General features: G+C 41.7%; 1 protein-coding gene across 1 annotated transcript; it reads left to right on the top strand.

Annotated features, from left to right (window-relative positions):
* Window positions 1–3,469: 3,469 nt before the first annotated feature.
* TMEM114 (transmembrane protein 114) lies at window positions 3,470–14,912 on the top strand. The gene is made up of 4 exons (XM_017808684.1): window positions 3,470–3,653; window positions 4,747–4,827; window positions 13,570–13,707; window positions 14,680–14,912. The coding sequence occupies exons 1-4, from the start codon at window positions 3,470–3,472 to the stop codon at window positions 14,910–14,912; spliced, it is 636 nt and encodes a 211-aa protein (XP_017664173.1).
* The last annotated feature ends 3,717 nt before the right edge of the window (window positions 14,913–18,629 follow it).

Raw genomic sequence — 18,629 nt, 5'->3', positions numbered from 1 at the left:
CGAAAAACCCCATGGAATGTAATGCATATTCTGTGTCTGTTTCTGGGTATCTGCTTCTCATGATCTGCATCCTTCAGCAAAGGCTAAGAACTATGAAAAGAATGAAGTAATCTTTCCCTGTTTTTACAGCCAAGAGTGTTGAGTGGCAATGGAATGGAAAACGCAGCAAGCCATTCAGTTCTCTCCTTGGAGTTTCTGTAGGGAATTCTGTTGGATGAACATGTGTCAAAAAATGCTTTGGAGATTCGTTCTCCTTTTATCTGGCTCCTGTGAAAGAGCAGAACATTATTTTACTTCCCATGGTGATACACTGCCACATAAATTATTACTGCAGTCTCTCTCTGCTGGCATGTTCCCACTGCTGTAAAGTGCTAACAATCTGCAGGAGAAGCAGTTTTTATTTGTTGGAAAATCCTGCCAGTTTGCAGCAGGAGACACTTACTGGCACACAGACTAAGTATTGCTAGAGGAGCTAAAGGGTGAGTGTTTCACTGCACTACACGGGAGCTTTTGAACACAAAAGTACATTATGTGAGAAATGGAGCTGCCATAATTTCTTTTCTACATAATGCTGCTACGTAGTTTCACAATATGCATAATTATTAGGCAAAGCAGGAACATCTTGTGGCTGCAGAAGGTCATAAAGGAGCCAGTCCGGCTGCAGGCATTGTAATGTGGGTGATAATGATAGTTGTTTAGGGAGATGCAGTTTCTGTACTACACACAAGGGGGCTTTGGCAGCAAATTCCCGACATCTACCTCTTTTTTTTTTAAGGATGCACCTCAGCTACATTTCCTGTCTTCCCCACAGCCATGTGAGCTGACAATTTGCTTAAAGAAAGCAACTCAAGAGTATCCCTTAGTCACATCATACCAGGTATTAGAGGAGTTAAATTACTCCTTTCCTCATGGTTTTCCCGCAGTCCTTTCATGGCCCAAAGGGTATTGTTAGACAGTTCTTTACAGAATGTCTTCTTGAATGCCAGCACTGCTGCAGGAGGCTCAGAAAAGAAAACTATACAGACAATCCTGAAAAATATGTATCACAGGGAAAAATCTAATTCCTTAAGATTAGATAAGAGAACAGAGCTGATTCTAAGCAGACAGGAATAACAGATGAATTAATACACCACCACATCCTTGCTCTTGTACTGTGCAGTAGGGCATCCCTGAAAGCTCATGCTATCTTTCCAGCATGTAGTGTACTGTCTCTTTGCTTGTCTTTTTTTCTAGTAGACATTATATGTCTAAAAAAACCCCAAAACAAACAAACAAAACCAAAACCAAAAAGCAAACAAACAAGCAACCCCCCCCTCCCCAAAAACCCAAACAAACAAACAAAAAAGTAAACCAAAAAAGAAACTGAAGGCTCTCAGGAAGAAAAAAATATATCATAATTTTAATCCTACTGTACTGGGGCTGTTGAAAGGAGATATGCTGAAATAGTTTTCACTTCATCTTGTTAACTGGTGTACTGGTATGCAAAGTATGTGAGACAAGTCGCTTAAACCATCAAGCAGCACAGAAAAATGTCAGGCAACACAGTGAATAAAATGACTGTTGGTCTACGTGATAAATCAGTGAAGAATCTTCCTAAATAACTGCTTGAGGTTGAAAAGTGCATGAGGGGGATAACTGAAAAGTTATTAAAAAGGACAACTGCAGCTGTCAGCTTTTTTGTTTCCACATTTCCTGAATATCCATTTCTCCTTCCCAGGGGAAGTTAAGAATCATACTGCCTTGCCAACAAGAAAACTGAATTAAAAAGCAGTAACATTAACTTCGCAGAGCTGAAATCCACACTGATTTCTTTTTCGTTAACTATTTTGTGGTTGTTTATCAGCTACTTTCATTGCCTTTGACTATAACATTTATCTCCAGGGGCTTATTCAGAACAATAATTTGCATGTCTTTGACATCACCCAGTTATGAGTTCCCATGTCCAACACAAGCTGATTTGTACACAAATTTTTCTAAGAGAGACATGTTTGTAACATATCAGGTGAATGTCTACCCAAGTGACTGTGGTTGCCAACACCAAAAATGAGTTTGCCTATGAGGATGTTGTGAGAGACAACGTCAAAAGCCTTGCTAAAGTTAAGATAGACAATACCCACTGCAAATATAGTTGGAAAAAAGAGACAAGCTTGGGATCCTCGTTAGGACTCGTGCCCCAAGGCCTCTTCATTTTGTCTTACTGCACTACTTAGTCTAACTAAACATTTTCACTTTGCTTGATTAACTTTGTATCTCCCAAACATCACAATTACAAGGAGGCAACATCTGCTGAGTTTGTAGAACTACACAGGCACTTTCATGTGTTACAAATGCAACTTGGAGATGTGAGAAAGAGATGGCAAAAGCTCAGAATAATGCTATACCTGCTTAACAGTGTATTCCTGAATGCAAAGACTGTTATATTCCCAGCAGTATACACCTTTCAGTACTTTTGCAGAGCAAGATGTGGTCTGTAGTGCTGATGATTACCGTGTTTAAATAAACACTCTTTCTCAAGAAATATTTTGCTTTTAACTGATCCTACTGCTGAAGCCCTACTGGTTCCTGATAGCTTGTTGCCATGGATGGGTAATGATGTCACACATTCTGCCCAGTGTCCATGCCAGAAAACAAATGAGAATTACTTTTTTAATTTTTGGGACCTACTTAGCAATTGTCTGGAAGGTCTGAAGTGAATTACAAGGAAGAAAACCTGATGTCCCATTGACCCTACCTGTATTGTATCTTTATGCCAGTAAAGTGGCACAGTAAAACTCCAGAGCAAAGGGTCTGCAGATTTAAAATCAAGGTTCTGTTACTTCAATTTACCTTGTTATCCAACATTTCAGTGGGATAGGTGAAGTGTGGCTTAGGGGCTCACACATGAACACACCTGTGCCCTTGGAAACTACATAACTATAGTTTCTGGAAGAGGGTGTACTACTTGTGTCCTTCCCTCCATCAGTGACTTTCTGACAGGAACACGATCCCAAGCAGAGTACAGACATCCCCGCATCAGGTAGCAATTTCCAAGCTGCTGCCTTCTCTCACACTGCCTTTCAAATTAGGTTAGATCTGTCCTTTTGAGCTCGGCATCTGGAAGGGAAAGAGCAAGAGGAAATCTCTTGTAAATACATGGGAAAGGCTGCAGGAACACCAGCGCTGTCACTGCTCCCTCCTCCCCTCCAGGAGCGCGGCGTTTGGAATAAGGGAGCGATCAGGATCCCCATCCCCGTGTGTTCTCGCAGGTATCCCTTCCTGGGGAGGCAGAGCCCACCTGCTCAGCGCCGCCACTGATGCGCAGGCGGGTCGGGACAGGTACGCGGGGTCGGGGGCAGGGGGGGACCCCTCTGTGCCGGGCGGGGTCCCCGCTCCGCCCGCGGGGCGCGCAGGGAGCGGGGCGGGGCTCGGGGCGCGCAACCTGCGCGGCCGTCGGGTCCGGCCGAGGCGGGGCGGCGGCGGCGACATCAGCATGAGGATGAACTGGGGCGCCCTCACCCTCTTCGTGGCCCTGGTGGGACTTTCCAGCTTCGTCTTCCTCGTGGTGGCCATCGCGACGGACTTCTGGTACATCATCGATGCCTCCAAGCTGGACGCGTCCCGGAACGGCTCGGACGCGCTCAGCTCGCACTCGGGGCTGTGGCGGACCTGCCGCGGTGAGTGGGGCGGGCGGAGCGGCCATCCAGCTGTGGATCCAGCTGCGGAGATCCAGCTGTGGATCCAGCTGCTGCGATCCCGCTGTGAGGGTCCAGCTGCGGGGATCCCGCTGTGAGGTTCCAGGTGCGGGGTCCGGCTGTCCGGAGGGCCCCGGCATCCGTGGGCAGTGCCTTGTCGATACCCTCCCGTGTTACCTGCCGAGGGAGACATGGGGAGAGCGAATTTTCTACTACTGTAACCTGAATATGCATTAACTTTTAATCCGAGCTAATTTAATAAACGTTAACCATTTAGGAGGAAGGAGATGTCTTTTCATTTGGCTCGGGGAATTAAGGGGTGAAAGTTCTCGGTTAAAGCCATTAAAATAATAAATAATAATGTAAAGAACATAAACATAAAGAACTTAAATATAAACACTATAGTTTATGTACACGAACAATACAATTATTGTTATTATTATTATTATGTATTATTAAATTAACATAGCAATATAAACATTGTTAGTTTGAAATGCGCAACATTTATTAAAATTTTTAACATTAAAATTTAAATTAGGTTATCTATAAATAAGCAAACTTAATCACATACTAGCTAAAGGTGACTAAAGACTCACCAAATTCACCAGGTAGTTGTACTGTGTTTGGTCTTGCTTAGTGTTTCATAGTTCTAGATTTTAATGAAAGATCTATAAATGCTATATGGATAGTATAGAATTTTCCCCATTGAGTTAATTTGTTACTTTTGGTTTTGATTCCACCATTAAAAGCAAGGAGTAAGTAATGTTCACCACAGTCAAGAAAGGATGTTGCTCCCAGTGGAGTGGGGAGAAGCAGCAGGTTTCAGGAATTCTCCCTGAGCTGTATCCCAAGCCCACTGCAACGAGCGGATGTTTCCCTGCTGACTCCAGTGGTCAGGCCCCTGGGAGCAGCCAATGCTGGGTACTGAAAATCCCCTCCTTTCCTTCCCTACCTAGGAATAACTGTTTTAAAAGCAGGTAATATTATATGAATTATACTGACAGGCAAAAAAAAATATAGCAAAAAGATGTTATAGTGTAATTTTTCCCTCTTTGTTTTTTTGCTTCTCTATTAGTGAGGAGTGAGTGTTACCCTTTGATAAACCCCTTCTGGCACGAGAATGCAAACATCACCGAGTCACACAGACAGCTTTTGTGTGAGTAGCATTTATATTGTTTTTATATTTATTATATCCACCCTTCCCTCTCTCCTTGGCCACTTACAAGGACTCATTTCTGATTCAGAGGGGGAACTCTCTGAGATAGTGTTTTGTCTCTGCTTCTGTACAACATCTGTCACTGCCTGTGGTCTTTGAGTAGGTTTACTTTTGAAATAACCATCTATTTCATGTCAGGTTCAGCTAATTTCTTCCACAGGAGCAAGACCTTTCTGACTGGAAGGGCACAGGAAGGTACACGATTGTTAAAAAATAAAAGGCAAAAATGGTCAAAATCGCCTCAGAGGAGTCTGATCACTGAAAATGCTTAAGCACACATTTAAACAAATCTTTTAGGCAGTTACTTTTCTACCCTTTCAATGGGATTTCTTGCACTGATAAAAGGCTTAAGTTAGTGAGAATTTAAGAAAATAAATCACTGACTAAAAGCAGTGTTCGAAGTCCTTAAAGAACACTGTGTTCAAAACCACTAAGCTCCTAACTCTATTTACTTCCTTTTTTTTTTCCTGATACATTAGTCAACGTCAGGATGTTCTCAGAAAGTCCAAACTGAACATTTTCAAATACTTATAGGCACCTCCCAAAAGATGATTTAGCTTCTTTGCATCATATTCTGCACAATCCTCTGCTCACACATGCTTGTATATAGGCTTGATTTTTACAACCTTTTAATTTACTTACCTCTCCTCTCTGACTCTGGCTCTTTCCACCTTGCATGCAGAATATGTGCATTAGTCCTGTGTCTTAAAATGGGACTCTTTCCCTCAAAACCAGCCATTTCCTGAACAATCCTCCAGAGAGGCTTAGAGTGTCTTCAATCTCTTGGAGCAGCATCCCATGATGAGCTAAGAGTGCAGCACATGTGGAAGGTGCTGGGAGGTGCCTAGGAGGTGCTGATGGTGGTGGGGCTGTGTCCCAGCTGTAACTGGGAAGCTGAAGTAGGAATAAGATCCCAGTGGGCTACTGAAAGAGCCATATAACATATCAACAGGTTCAAGACTAACAGCCCAGGTTGCCTCTCTGAGCTTTCAAAGAGAAAAGTGCCACTTCTTAAATTTTCCTTGCTCAAGACAGAGGGCCTTGCCTGCTTGATATTGCTGAAAACTCTGAGGAGCAGTGAAAATGATTGTCTGCTTGATCACTTAAACCTTTGAGGGGTCACTGTTAATTGAACCCAACCAGACTGATCACGTTTTAGGTGTGGGCAGCTCAACTGTTACGTTGGGGATGGTCCAAAATTTCAGGATAAGGTTGTTAGCATTTCAAAAGTTGTGTGCATATTTGCAAAAGGCAGATCTGTTATTTCCCCCAGGTGAGGAGATTTTAGGTTGCATCTCTTCAGTGAAATAACAAAGCAAAATCAGAGATTATACAGAGCTCTTTTGGTTATAAAAATGATGTTGGCTTGGAAACAAAGGTAGTCATGAAGTGTAAGAAAATAGTGGATATGAGTAAAAATTGGATTAATAACTATGTTTACAGGCTCTCCAGAGCTTAACAGAATTTTTTTTCCTCTCACTTTCATATCAAGTACTATTTTTAGGTTCCTGGACAAAGACTTCAGGTCTGCAAAGACACTTGCAGATTTTACGATAAACAGGCATAGTCTGCCTAAAAATGATGAGATAAGAAATCAAAGATACTTTTATTGAAATAACCTGCTAGGCTTGATTAGAATGACCTACAGAGTGAACTTCTTGATTTTTTTGGATGTTCAGCTTCAGTGCAGTTTCAGTGAGGTGAGGCTACAGGTCTGCAGCAACAGCAGCTGAACACAGGAACTGCCATGCCAGTCCTTCTTCCTTCAAGGAAATACAGATATTTCTGAGTGACATCTAAGTTCATTAAGTACTGAGATAGTACCTTCTGCTCTTTCTTAAATATTTTCTGACTGTGGTCACTGAATCATATTTAGGCAAACCATTTTCATCTACGACACATTTTAACTAGAATTTTAGAGGAAAATTCTGAGGGCGTGGATTGCAGTGTAGTTACAGTAGTTTCTTCATCTGTTGCTGTATGGGGTAAACAAGCTAATTGCACAGCTTTAAATTGGTTACTTCAAAAAAATCATATTTTTCTCGTGTGTGCCTATGCAGGTGTCTGTGAGGAACATTCACATGGGATTAATCTCATTCCATCCAGCTGTACACACATATTTCTCACTGATTATTCCTTAATGGACTGTCTCCTGATGTAGGTACTTAAGTAACACATCAGTCACATCCCTCATTCTTCAGAGTTTGAATGCACTTCTTGGCGTGTCTTAACTAGACACAAGTGCCAAAAAGATGGGAGAAAGCCTGCATGTGAGTGCAAAGAGCTGGGTCGAAGTGGAAACAAAAGTCCTGGTCGCTGCCAGAAGACAAACCCTTCATTAGAGAACGAAAAGCCTCCACATTTCCTTCCTCCACACTTCTAATCTCTCTCCTATTCATCCACAGCATATTCCTTTTAGGTTTATCGTGTACTTCAAATAGAGCTCCCGGTAAATTAAAATGATTTGGTGTACAAGTTAAGATCCTGTGCCAGCATCAATATTACTCAGGGAATCAATACAGGTGCTGTTAAGCCTGGCAGTATGACGTGCTTTCACATCACAGGAGTACTCTTGGCTGATTCCTCTCATGGATTAGACACAAACATGCCTCCTCCTCTGCATTAGCCTTCCACTTCTTTTCTTACCACTCCCTCCAGCTGAACATACACTGTATACCATCTCTCTCCCTCAAGCCCACAATGTATAAAATATTTTCCTACTACAGATTACATTATGACATGGCTATATATTTGGTTAAAACATCATCCACTGACTAAACAAAAATACCACTATAGACTTCCTGCCACTAGTTTTCCCAAAATTTCTGCATTTTAAAAATGCTTTTTTACTGGAGATGTACACTTTCCTCTGTCCTATACAGGATTAAAACTGTCACTTTTCACAATTTAGACAGTTATTAGGGTCTCTTGGTGACCAGTAGAATTAAAGATAGTCCTCTGAAAATCACCCTTAGAACTGAGATCTGTCATCAGACCCCCCACAGATATTTTGCCTTGCTGTGTGTTCTCCTGTGCAAGCTATGGAAGACAAGCAGGAAGAGCAACTTTTTTTCATGGTGAGCTGAATCCATCTCTCACTAAATGATAAAATAAGGGTGTCACTCTCACTTCAAAGGAAGCTGCATCAGGAGCTCTGAGCAGCTTTGCCATTTTCCAGTAGAAGAAACATAGCATCCCCAATCACATCGAAGTGTTGAGGATCACAAACAGAGAGAGGGAAGCTGGTGTGTAGCAGAAATGGCAGTATTTAATCACCTGAAAGATTTTCCCCAAGAGTTTCAGCTTTGTAAAAGAAGTTCTTGAAAGAAAAAACAAACCAAACCAAACAGAGCCAAAACTACAAAAAAAAATACCACTACCAAAAAAACCCAAACAGAAAAAAACCCCAGCAAGTTACATTGGGCAAAGGTTGCTCTTAGGTATTTTTGTAATATAAATATTTTCCATTTACCACAGTCTGTATTGTTAATAATTAGTGAATACCAGTATAGATTTAGGTAAAGGCAGCACCAGTGTAATCCCTGCAAAATGAACAGTGTTGTAAATATTTTTAATCAAAACCAGACAATTTCTCTTGAGTCTTAGCTTTGCACCTGAGCTGGTGTGGGGTCCCACCTGCACTGCAGGGCTGGGGCTGGTGTAATGAAAAATAATGTGAGAGGAACTGCTGTTCTTTCTTACTGTCTGCATGACACACAAACCATCTGCATTAGGTACCTACAGGTACCTACAAGCCTCTCACAATCCTGAGTTTTTTGTTATTGACATGAACATCATGGACACTGATTGATTTCCTTTTACAGGTCCATTTTTAGTGCTCTCCTGTATTCTTGAGCCATCTAGAGATGAGCAGTTAATGGATGTGGTTTCCACTTACATGTGGCTGGAAGAAAAATCTTTTTTCCTGATGTAAAATCAAGATTGGAGTGTACAGCTGCCCAGTGCAACTGCTTAAAGTATTCTCACAAGAGTATTTTTGTTTTTTCTGTTTTAAACTTCAGTGTGACTGGAACATGAGGCTGGAGACAAGTTAGTTCTTCCTGCAGGGAAACAATCTTTGCAGCAGAGGCTGTTACTGATACCTCAGTTGTTTTAATGTAACAGCTGCCTTGGTTTCTTCCTCAACAAAATTAGTTTAATAGTACAGATAAACTTGTCTGGATTTCCTTACAGCATGTGGACCCTGTAACAGTCACTAACCAGCTGTTTTCACACTTTGCCCTGCTCTTCGTGGTCCTGCTTCATTTTTACTGAGCTTATTTTATTTTTACAGTTTGTAATGTTATAAAGAATCCCCTATTATTTGGCTGCCATGACATTTTTCCTTGGGGATTTACAGTTCTTCACAATTTTTCTTGTGGTTTGAAGTTATCAGAAGGAAAACAGGGCTGGAATATCTAGCAAGAGCTGGTTCAGAGGCCAAGTGAAATAAGACTCAAATGATGTACACAGAAATTCTAATTTAATTGATCTGGTAGGTGTGTACATAAAGGGATCTGCTTTGTTTCTGAGCAACAGTGTACTGTTCCTTCAGAGAGGTCCCAGGGAACATCTGCTGGGTGCTTAGAGTAGATATTACAGTAAATACATACAGAAATCTGAGATAACTCCAGCATCACTGCAGCTGAGACCAAATGAGTGACAACCTGTGATGAATGTTCTCGTTTTCAAAGTCACTGGTACCGTGGCAATAGCATGTGAGCCCCAGTGCACTGCTCACATCCATCATTCTACCCATTCCTGCTTGTCACTGTCCCCTCTTCCCTGTCCAGCATCATTTTATTTCTACTGTCTGCAATTCGTCTTCCAGTTGAGCTCAGAGACTTTCTGAGAAGAGCACCAAGCCAAAACATGTAACACACAGACCAGAGCTTGGCTAATTGTCCTGGAGTTCCCTAACCCTGTGAGCAATCCTCCACCAGCATCTTTTCTCTGGTGAACTGGAGGGAAACCAGGCCTTTGTGTCCCTGGGGTCCGAGCCCAGAAGTCTCACATTTAGCCACTGGCAGCAGTTCTTTTCAGTTGCTCGTTGTTTTTCCAAGTTGTTTCCTTCCTTTCTTCCCTACAAGCAGGTAGGTCTTTCTCCATACACTGATTCTTCCTGGCTTTGCCAAGTCTTTCCAGAGCAGCCCCACTGGTTTTAGCAGCTGCCAAGAGTTGGGTTTCAGCTCGAGGCTTTTGTCTTTCTAACTGGCTATTTAGTAACTGCTGGGTAAGATAAACAGGGCCTTAATTAAGCTCTTCTGAGCCGCTGCCATTTGGAGTATTTCTGATGAGGTGACTATTACAGTTTTCTAGAGACTATTTGCTATTATAAGCTGTGCAAACAAATCCGAAGTTGGTTTGAAGCAATTAAGCTCCAGCACGTTAACAGGAGATGATTAACAAAACTGCTCGGCTTGCAGTTGGTTACTTCTGACACCGCTCAATTTTTCTAGTTCGTTCCACAGATTTCTCTTTACAAACAACTCAACAACAACTGTGTTGGGTGGTAATTCAGAAGTGCCTGCCAAATCCTGAGATCTGGACACACACTGCAGATGTCATTCTTACAGATATTTGGTCCCATCTCTACTAAAACAGCTTTGGCTAGCTAATGTAAAACTTCATTAGCTCAGATCAGGCAATTTAGTTCTTTTCTCTTCTGCAAAAACCGGGAGTGTTTTTTAAATGTTTATGAGTTTGTTTCAGTATTTCCAAGACTAAACTCTTGGACCTTTTGTGTTGCACTGACAGGGAACTCTGGCATTGAGCAATAGATGTGGGAAACTGAATTCTGTTTTACAAGAAAGTGCACATACCTCTTCTTGTGCAAAATGTTTAGGCTGGTGGGTTTCTTTCAATAGTAGATTAATTTCATCAATATGAAGAGTTATATGTACAATATATAATGCATCAATGTGTATTTCAACAGAAATTGAAAAAAATACTAAAATGACTGCAAAATTAATGTTTTAACTTCTTTCACAGATGATTATTGAGGACAGAAACACAGTAAAGATATTTTAAGTCATGTTCTTCTATAAACTAATTCTGTTCCTCTAATCAAGGAATATAATGGCATAATATCATATGCCAGATGGCATGAATTCAGATTCCTGAGTGGTTTCCATGGCAGCATTTTAGAATAAGTTTCCCAGGCAGTTGCAGATTTCACAGGACAAATGAGTATTAGATATTGAACTTGAACACTGGAGATGATAAAGTGCTGTTTAACCAAATACAATCCATTAAATATTTGATTTTAAAAAAGCTGCAGGTGATTAATGGGAAATGTAGCTGTGTATAGGAAAAGTGAGGCTCTGTCACAGTGGGATTTGTGGGTTTCAGCTGAGATATCACTAAATCCTGTATTTTCACTCAAGAGGGCATAAAAATCAGAGTTATTCTGATGCTGCATGCAAGTGCCACAGATCATTAATGTGATCTGTGACACTCCCCAGGATGTTCTGGTATGGATTTGCTTTCCCTTTCCTTCACAAGGTTCCATTCAGAGCCTGATCTACCTCACCCACTGTCCTGGCTCAGGTTGCAGTAGCTGAAATCACACCATGATAAGGAAAGTCAAAGAAATAGCAACTGTAGGTGCTACTGTCCTGAGGTGTAGCTTGTTAGCAGTCAGTGAGGGACACCTGGAAAATCACAAGGCATAGAGCCAGTGATGAGCTTATTTCTGTTTTTTCCCTTCCAGCAAAGCCAGGTCTGGGGACAAGAGTTGTACCATTCTTACATTCACACTTTTAAGATGTTAATTGTATCAGATTTTATCTGCTCCAGGCCTTTTCACCTTTTACATGCAAGACCATGGGGGCACAGGAATGTTAGAGTGGTGGGGAACCAAAATCAGGCCCAGTAACCCTCAGCAAGCACAAATGTGGCTGAAGACCAGCCTGTTTCTGCTGCTTCTCTGGAATCTGAGAGCTGAATTGGGTTCCAAATCTCTGTTCTGTCACATCATGTTGCATAACATCCCCAACAACCACTTCTACCTGTATAAAACTGCTGAACTGAGTTCCATGGCTATTTCTTGTCTTGGTATTCAGCTAAGAATTGCAGACAGTTTTGACATACTGGTTTCTACCCAGTAAGCTGAAGATTGATTTGGCTGTTGGCATCTGAGAATTGCTACAGGTTTGTGTTTCTTAGGCAGCAACAGCAGCTGTGGCTACTTTTGCTGAAGGAAAACACAAGGAGTGTCCTCAGCTTTAGAATCAGAGAGAAAGTGCTCTCTTCAATGCAGAATGCTGAATTCATCATTTCTGAGCATCAGCTCGTCCTGATGTGGGCATATGTGGGATTGAATATGAAAATATAATACCAGCATAAATAAACAGAAACAGAAGAACAGCAGGGTCACCTCCCAAAACTTTGTCATTTGCCACATTTTTCCTCGTGATCATGTTCTGTGCTACACAAAACAAATAATTATATCTTGAAACCACATTCTCCACAAGAAAAGACATTAACAGTGTCTGCCTTGATCCCATGCAGACCCTTCCTAACCTTCCAAGCTTCTAGAACTGAACAGAGATACACAATTGTGTCTTATCTTTATAATGCTGTTGAAGGGGATAAGCTGGATCCTTAGCCAGTGACAGAGGGAGTGCTTCCAATTCAGTGGGCAGTTACAGTCACTTAAAAAAAATTGATCATTTGATCACACAAAACCTGTGATCTCTTAACTGATTCCTTTTCCTTGGGAACCAGCTAATGGTGTATTGTGATTCCCCTGTGAAATTAAATGAGTCACTGAAGCCTAGACCTCTTCAGAATATGGATTTTAAGGGATTTTTTTGTCTCAGCACTTTGGTATTAAATAAATTGATACTGGAATTACTTTTTCTTGGTTATTATTCTAGAAAAGGTTGGGTTGAAGGTTGTGGATAGATTACATGAGAAGGAACAATGACACAGAGATGCTTCATGATGAAAAAAAACAGTGTGATATGAAAAAATACATAGCAACCCTCTGTTTACACAGCTATTAAAATGTTATAGGGATCAAGAAAGACTAATGTAAAACATTTAGCATGGGAGGAAGCGAGCAGGATAGGTTAATGTACTTAGTGAAGCTGCTGTAGAAAACAATGACAGACAGAATCAGAGCTGGATGGGAAAATTTACCTCTAGTTGATGGTCAGCTGCAACAAAGGAAAAGGTCACCAATTTGCTAGATCTGTTCAGCAGAGGACATGTGACAGAAGAGAAAGAATTTAATCAAAAGCATGGCTGGATCTCACCACCCAGACAACAGTGCCACTCACTGTGATCTGTGTGATAACCAGGGCTACTTCTGATTTAGGTTGTCAGTGCCTACCTGGTATGCAGTGCATGACTTGTTATCCAGCTTGGCTTAATAGCTCAGTCACTTTAACTGCTTAAATATATCTATGCAGACATATCCTTTATATTTGTGGTCTCTGTTTGAAACACAGGCTGTGATCCTGTGAGAGCTTGCTCTGTATGTGACCTTTTCCTCCATATCATATATTTGTCCTGCCAACTTAAACTGAAAACCCAAGAGGTTTTCCAATTTCTTGTTGATTCAGCACAGAATAAGGCTTTGATTCTGCTCAGGGGCTCTGCACTTAATAATTATTAGTACATCCATTGACACCATAATCAAATATTGAAATATTAATGTTCTTTATTTTTCTTCAGACATGCATGGAACATTTGTCATCCTGATGCCCCTCAGCCTGATTCTGATGATTTTTGGAGGAATGACTGGGTTCATCAGTATCCTTGCCAGGGCCTACCTACTGCTTCTGATGACAGGACTGCTTTTTCTTTTTGGAGGTACAATATCAAACTCCCAACCTAACCAATTTAAATAACAAGGGATTATATCTCAGAAACATCACTTTGTTTTTCCAGAGAATAAGAGCTAAGCAGGAGTTTCATTTCAGAATAATGCTGGTCTTCATCCTGATGGGATTCTGGAACAGAGCAATTTAGAGTCAGGAAAGGCAAATAATCACACACAGCCAAACATCCTTGTGCAGTGAGTCACACTTTGAACACAGAGTGTTTGCTGTGCCCATTAACACAAAAGATTTAATACCTTCTAAGCACAGGGCACAAATTCTTGACAGACAGGGTAATGGGGTAATTGACTTTGGAACTAGTAAAGCATAGGGTTTGATAACCTTACACAGATCTTACACCCATTAAGAAAACTGACAATTTTTTAAAGGCTTTTGCATTGGGTTCCTGAAAAGAGTCTTGCCGGGCAAGTCTGCTCCAGGGATGTCTTTGACTCAGTTATTTGGAAGTGATGAGCAGTCATGACTTCACAACACTTGGTGGGAGGTGGCAGCAAAGACCAACACATTTACATTAAACACTCAAAATTTACAATACTCAAAATTAGAAAGCAGCCTAAATTCAGGTCAGTGACCTGACATGCAAGAATCTGTGTCTCTGTGGGCTTTCTGGCATAGAGGTGGACATCTGCACATGGTGCTCAGCAGTGAGGAATCAGGATGCACTATAATACAGTACTGAAAGCAGAGATGTGTGTGCATTAGATATCTGTGAAATATATGACTGGATTTCTATTGTGGCAGGCTTGATGTTAGACATTTTGATTCAGTATTTAACAGTGGGAACACATTATATTCAATGGACAGAAAACCAGCCTCAAATAGATATCAAAGATAAACTGGGAATCTGGCCTGGGTGGGGTAGGAAGGAGTGAGAAAGAAGCCTTAAGCCATATCCAATTGATTGGTTTTGATTTAACCAGCTGAGTATGTCTCTCTCTCTCAGCTCTGGTCACACTTACTGGGATCAGTGTCTATATTGCATATTCAGCTGCTGCCTTTGAAGAAGCTGTCTGCCTCCTGAGGAGCAAGGACCTCCTGGTGGAAATCGATATCAGGTTTGGCTGGTCCCTGGCCCTGGTCTGGATCTCCTTTGTGGCAGAAGTGCTCACTGGGGCCGTGTTCCTCCTGGCAGCAAGAGTTGTGGGTCTGAAACGGCGGCGTGAGCAGACATTATGAACAACAGGTATCCTTGCAACAACAGAACCCTGGAGAGCCCGACAGTCTGGATTGCTCGGTCCAGCTGGTCACTGGGGGTATATAAAAGTGGAAGGCTGAGTGCCTTGTCCACTGCTGTAAACCTTTTCCCTCACAGTTGGCTATAAAAGACAAAGATTCTGATAAATCAGTAAAACATTGCAAGTGCTGTCAATAAGGACACCCTTGTGACTTTAGAAGAAAGTACATTGCAGTGTTAGTGTTTTCAGACTAATTTCAGCTGGCAGCTCATAAGACATCTCCATTCACTGCTTGGAACAAGGCTGATTTCTTGCTTTCTTTTATCTTTTTTGCTGTCTAAGCAAAGTGTCTCAGAGTACCTTGCAGGTCAGCTTTTGGTTTCTCCTCTGAGACTCCTAAGAAGGACATGGACCTGCTGCAGTGAGTCCAGAGGAGGCCACAAAGATGCTCCAAGGGCTGGAGCCCCTCTGGTATGGAGATGGACTGAGAGAGCTGGGGGTGTTCAGCCTGGAGCAGAGAAGGCTCTGGGGAGACCTCAGAGCCCCTTCCAGTACCTAAAGTGGGACACAAGAGGAAAGGGACTTTGGAGAAGAGCCTGGTGGTTGGAACTAGATGATGTTTGAACTCCTTTCCAACCCAAACCGTTTCATAATTCTGTAATCCAGCAGATGGTAGTGACTGTGATGGTAAAGTCCTGGACTGTAGTGCAGTGGTGAGTGTACTGCAAGAGAAAGATATAGCTGCTTTCCCAGATGTTTTAACTAACTACTGTAGCCAGCCCCAATCTACTTCAGATGCTCAGGCTACATACTTATCTCTTTCAGCCTGTCACTGGCTGCTTTTTCAATTCTGTAATGCCGAGGAGGTATCTGATGCATTTCCCAGTTTTTATTTTGCATTTTTGATGATGCTTCCTTTTCATGAAGTTTGTGCACGTGCTTTGTGCTAGAATATGTTTGTCTTGTGCTGGAAGCTGCTGAATAAAGTGAACACACAGGATACATGAATTTCAGCCTAGGTGCCAAAGCAATCTAGTTTTTCCTCTGGGTAGTAGCACTTAAAAGAATTGAAGTTACTCAAGAAATTTCCCCCTGACTGAGGTGGCTTTGAATAAAGACCTGAATGTGTTAACAGCTTCCCTCCCTTTCTGTGAGATCATGTATTTCTGGAGGGCCTCAGCACACTGCAGTTCAGGACTGTGACTCAGGAGCTGTGTCAGGCACACTCTGTCGTTGGGCAAGTCCCTTGTACATCCTCCAGTAGTGCAAAGGGCATTCACCTACCTCTGTTATATATCAGGACAATTTTACCAGTGTGTCCCACGTTAAAGATTGCACATTTACTCTTACTGAGCTCAGCTTTTAGTCCCACAGTACCAATTCCTTCCTGAAAAATAGTGGCAGGGAGCTTCTGGGAGCTTCCAGTCTTTGAAGACAGAAGGGAACATTATTATTACCATGCTGTGAATGGAGAGCTGAGCCAGAAGATCTGTCCAAGGTCACGTGAAACCAGACTTTCTGAATCCCAGCCTAAGACCCGAGTTGGCAGTTGCTTGTTATCAGACTGAAGTAAGACTAGAAATCCTGAACGGACTAAGTAATAGAAATTCTGTGGTTAGCCAGTCCAATTTTGTAATTCTCACTTGCTCTGATGTTGTTTTTCAGGTATTTTCCATGTTGCCTTATGTTAGGACCATGTAATTGAGTGATTTTACAAGTTAAAGCATACCAAATCAGCTCTAGAAAAAGAGTAAGAAAAACAAATCCTTTGTAGTAAAAATTCCATGTGCTTAAGTGAATTATGTAAAATGTGATTCTGTGTTTTGTTGCTGGTGAAGCTATTTATAATACAATTTGTATGATGTTACTCAGACATTACTGTAAGTGTAACAGTAAAATATAATCTGAGGTTTTTTTGAATATTTATTACAGATGTTATTTTAAAGTGGTTTTGAATGTTGTAAAATTAAATAAAATGACGTCTCAGAGCTGGGAGTTATTTATCAAGACATGGAAGAACTAGGTTTTATATTTTTCCCTAACTTTTTCTGCAGATCTACTGTTTTTATGATGCTTTTGAAGTGCCTGTGTCACATGTGGTAGGTATTTAAAAGGTACTTGCACAGCTACAATATAAAATACTCAAGTGATCAAATCTAATTAGAAAGCCAATGAATCTGTTATTGAATTAGAGCAATTGTCATTTCCATGGCTCTCCTAAATTTCTCATTCTGGCTTCCTGCAATATCTGGCACAATGGTAATAAAGAGTATCTTCTGCTCCTGAATGTTTGCATAACCCCAGAATTTCTCTGAAATTCCTTCTGAATACAAAGAACAAAAGACTGTTTGGAACAGACAAATTAGCACTGAACATGTTGAAAAATTATGCTAGTAAGAGAAAACATCCTAGAGAGGATTTTAATGTATTTTGAGACAAATGACCTTATAAGCTTCTTCCTCTTACTGAAACTAATGTTTATTTAATACCCAGTTCTTTGCTGTGTTTTCCCCAAAATACATTACTGAGATGAGGACACTGAGTGTTCCCATTACTTTGTGGTGAATTGCAAACTCATTGGTAATTGGTCACATTTCAAGTGAAGAAAAACAGATGTACTGAGCAGAGCAGTACTGTTTGAGGGGTAAAGGCACAGAGCTACTGGCCAGTACCCATCAGTAATTTAAAGGCTTCCTCAGGAGGTGACAGACAAGGATAGGAGAGGTCAGAGGAATCCATGAGCACGAAAAAGGTGCAGATATACAAAACATTTAGAGGACATGCTGATGAATATTATGTGGACATGAAGCCACAAGGATTCAGTCTGAAACTGTGCTGTTCCCCACCTTGGCTCCTGCAGAGCAGCTTGGATGTCTCTGTATACTCACCTCTGGTGACCAAGGGGACATCACTGGCAATTAAAGAAGCTCCATGAATTTGTTGACCACTGATCCAAAGCCAGTAGACCTGTGTGGTGGCTTGACCCTGGCTGGATGTCAGGTGTCCATCCAAGTAATTCTGTCACCTCCCTCCCTCAACACAGGGGGAGAGAAAATCTACCAAAAGGCACAAGATAAGGGCAGGGAGAGGTCACTCACCAATTGCTGTCACAGGCAAAACAGACTCAACTTGGGGAAATGAGTTTAATTTATAACCAGTTAGAGTAGGAGGCTCAGAAATAAAACCGAGTCTTGAAAACACATTACCCTCACCCCTCCCTTCTTTCCAGGCTTAACTTTACTCCTGAATTCTCTGCCTCCTGCCCTCTAAATGTCACGGGGGGACAGGGAAAGGAGGTTATTTCTGAAACATCTTCCTCCTCGTGGAGTGGACTCCTCACACCCTTCCCCTGCTCCAGCGTGGGGTCCCTCCCACAGGAGCCAGTCCTCCATGAACTTCTGCAATATGAGTTCTTCCCATGGGCTGCAGGTTCTACCCCAGAATTTTAGCTATCCCTGGTTACGGCTACAGGTATTTAACTACTGGATTGCATTCTAGTTAAGTTACAAAAATTAGATTATTTTGCTTTTACTGAAACGTTATAGTGCTGTTTTACTGCAACAGCCCTCTCTTCTGTTTTGCACATCAGCTTTAACCCTAACTAGATCCTCAAACTTTTCCCTCCCTTTTTGCCAGGGCTTTCGGCAGCTGTCACTGTCTCATCCGATCTTTGGATGCGTATTCACAGGAGCAGTACCTGCTGCTGGGTCACGTCTCA

Source organism: Lepidothrix coronata, unplaced genomic scaffold (genome assembly GCF_001604755.1).
Source record: "Lepidothrix coronata isolate B3197 unplaced genomic scaffold, Lepidothrix_coronata-1.0 Scaffold24, whole genome shotgun sequence".
NCBI classification, from domain to species: domain Eukaryota; kingdom Metazoa; phylum Chordata; class Aves; order Passeriformes; family Pipridae; genus Lepidothrix; species Lepidothrix coronata.
The sequence above is the reverse complement of the archived record's forward strand: the minus strand, read 5'-3'. Positions and strand labels throughout refer to the sequence as shown.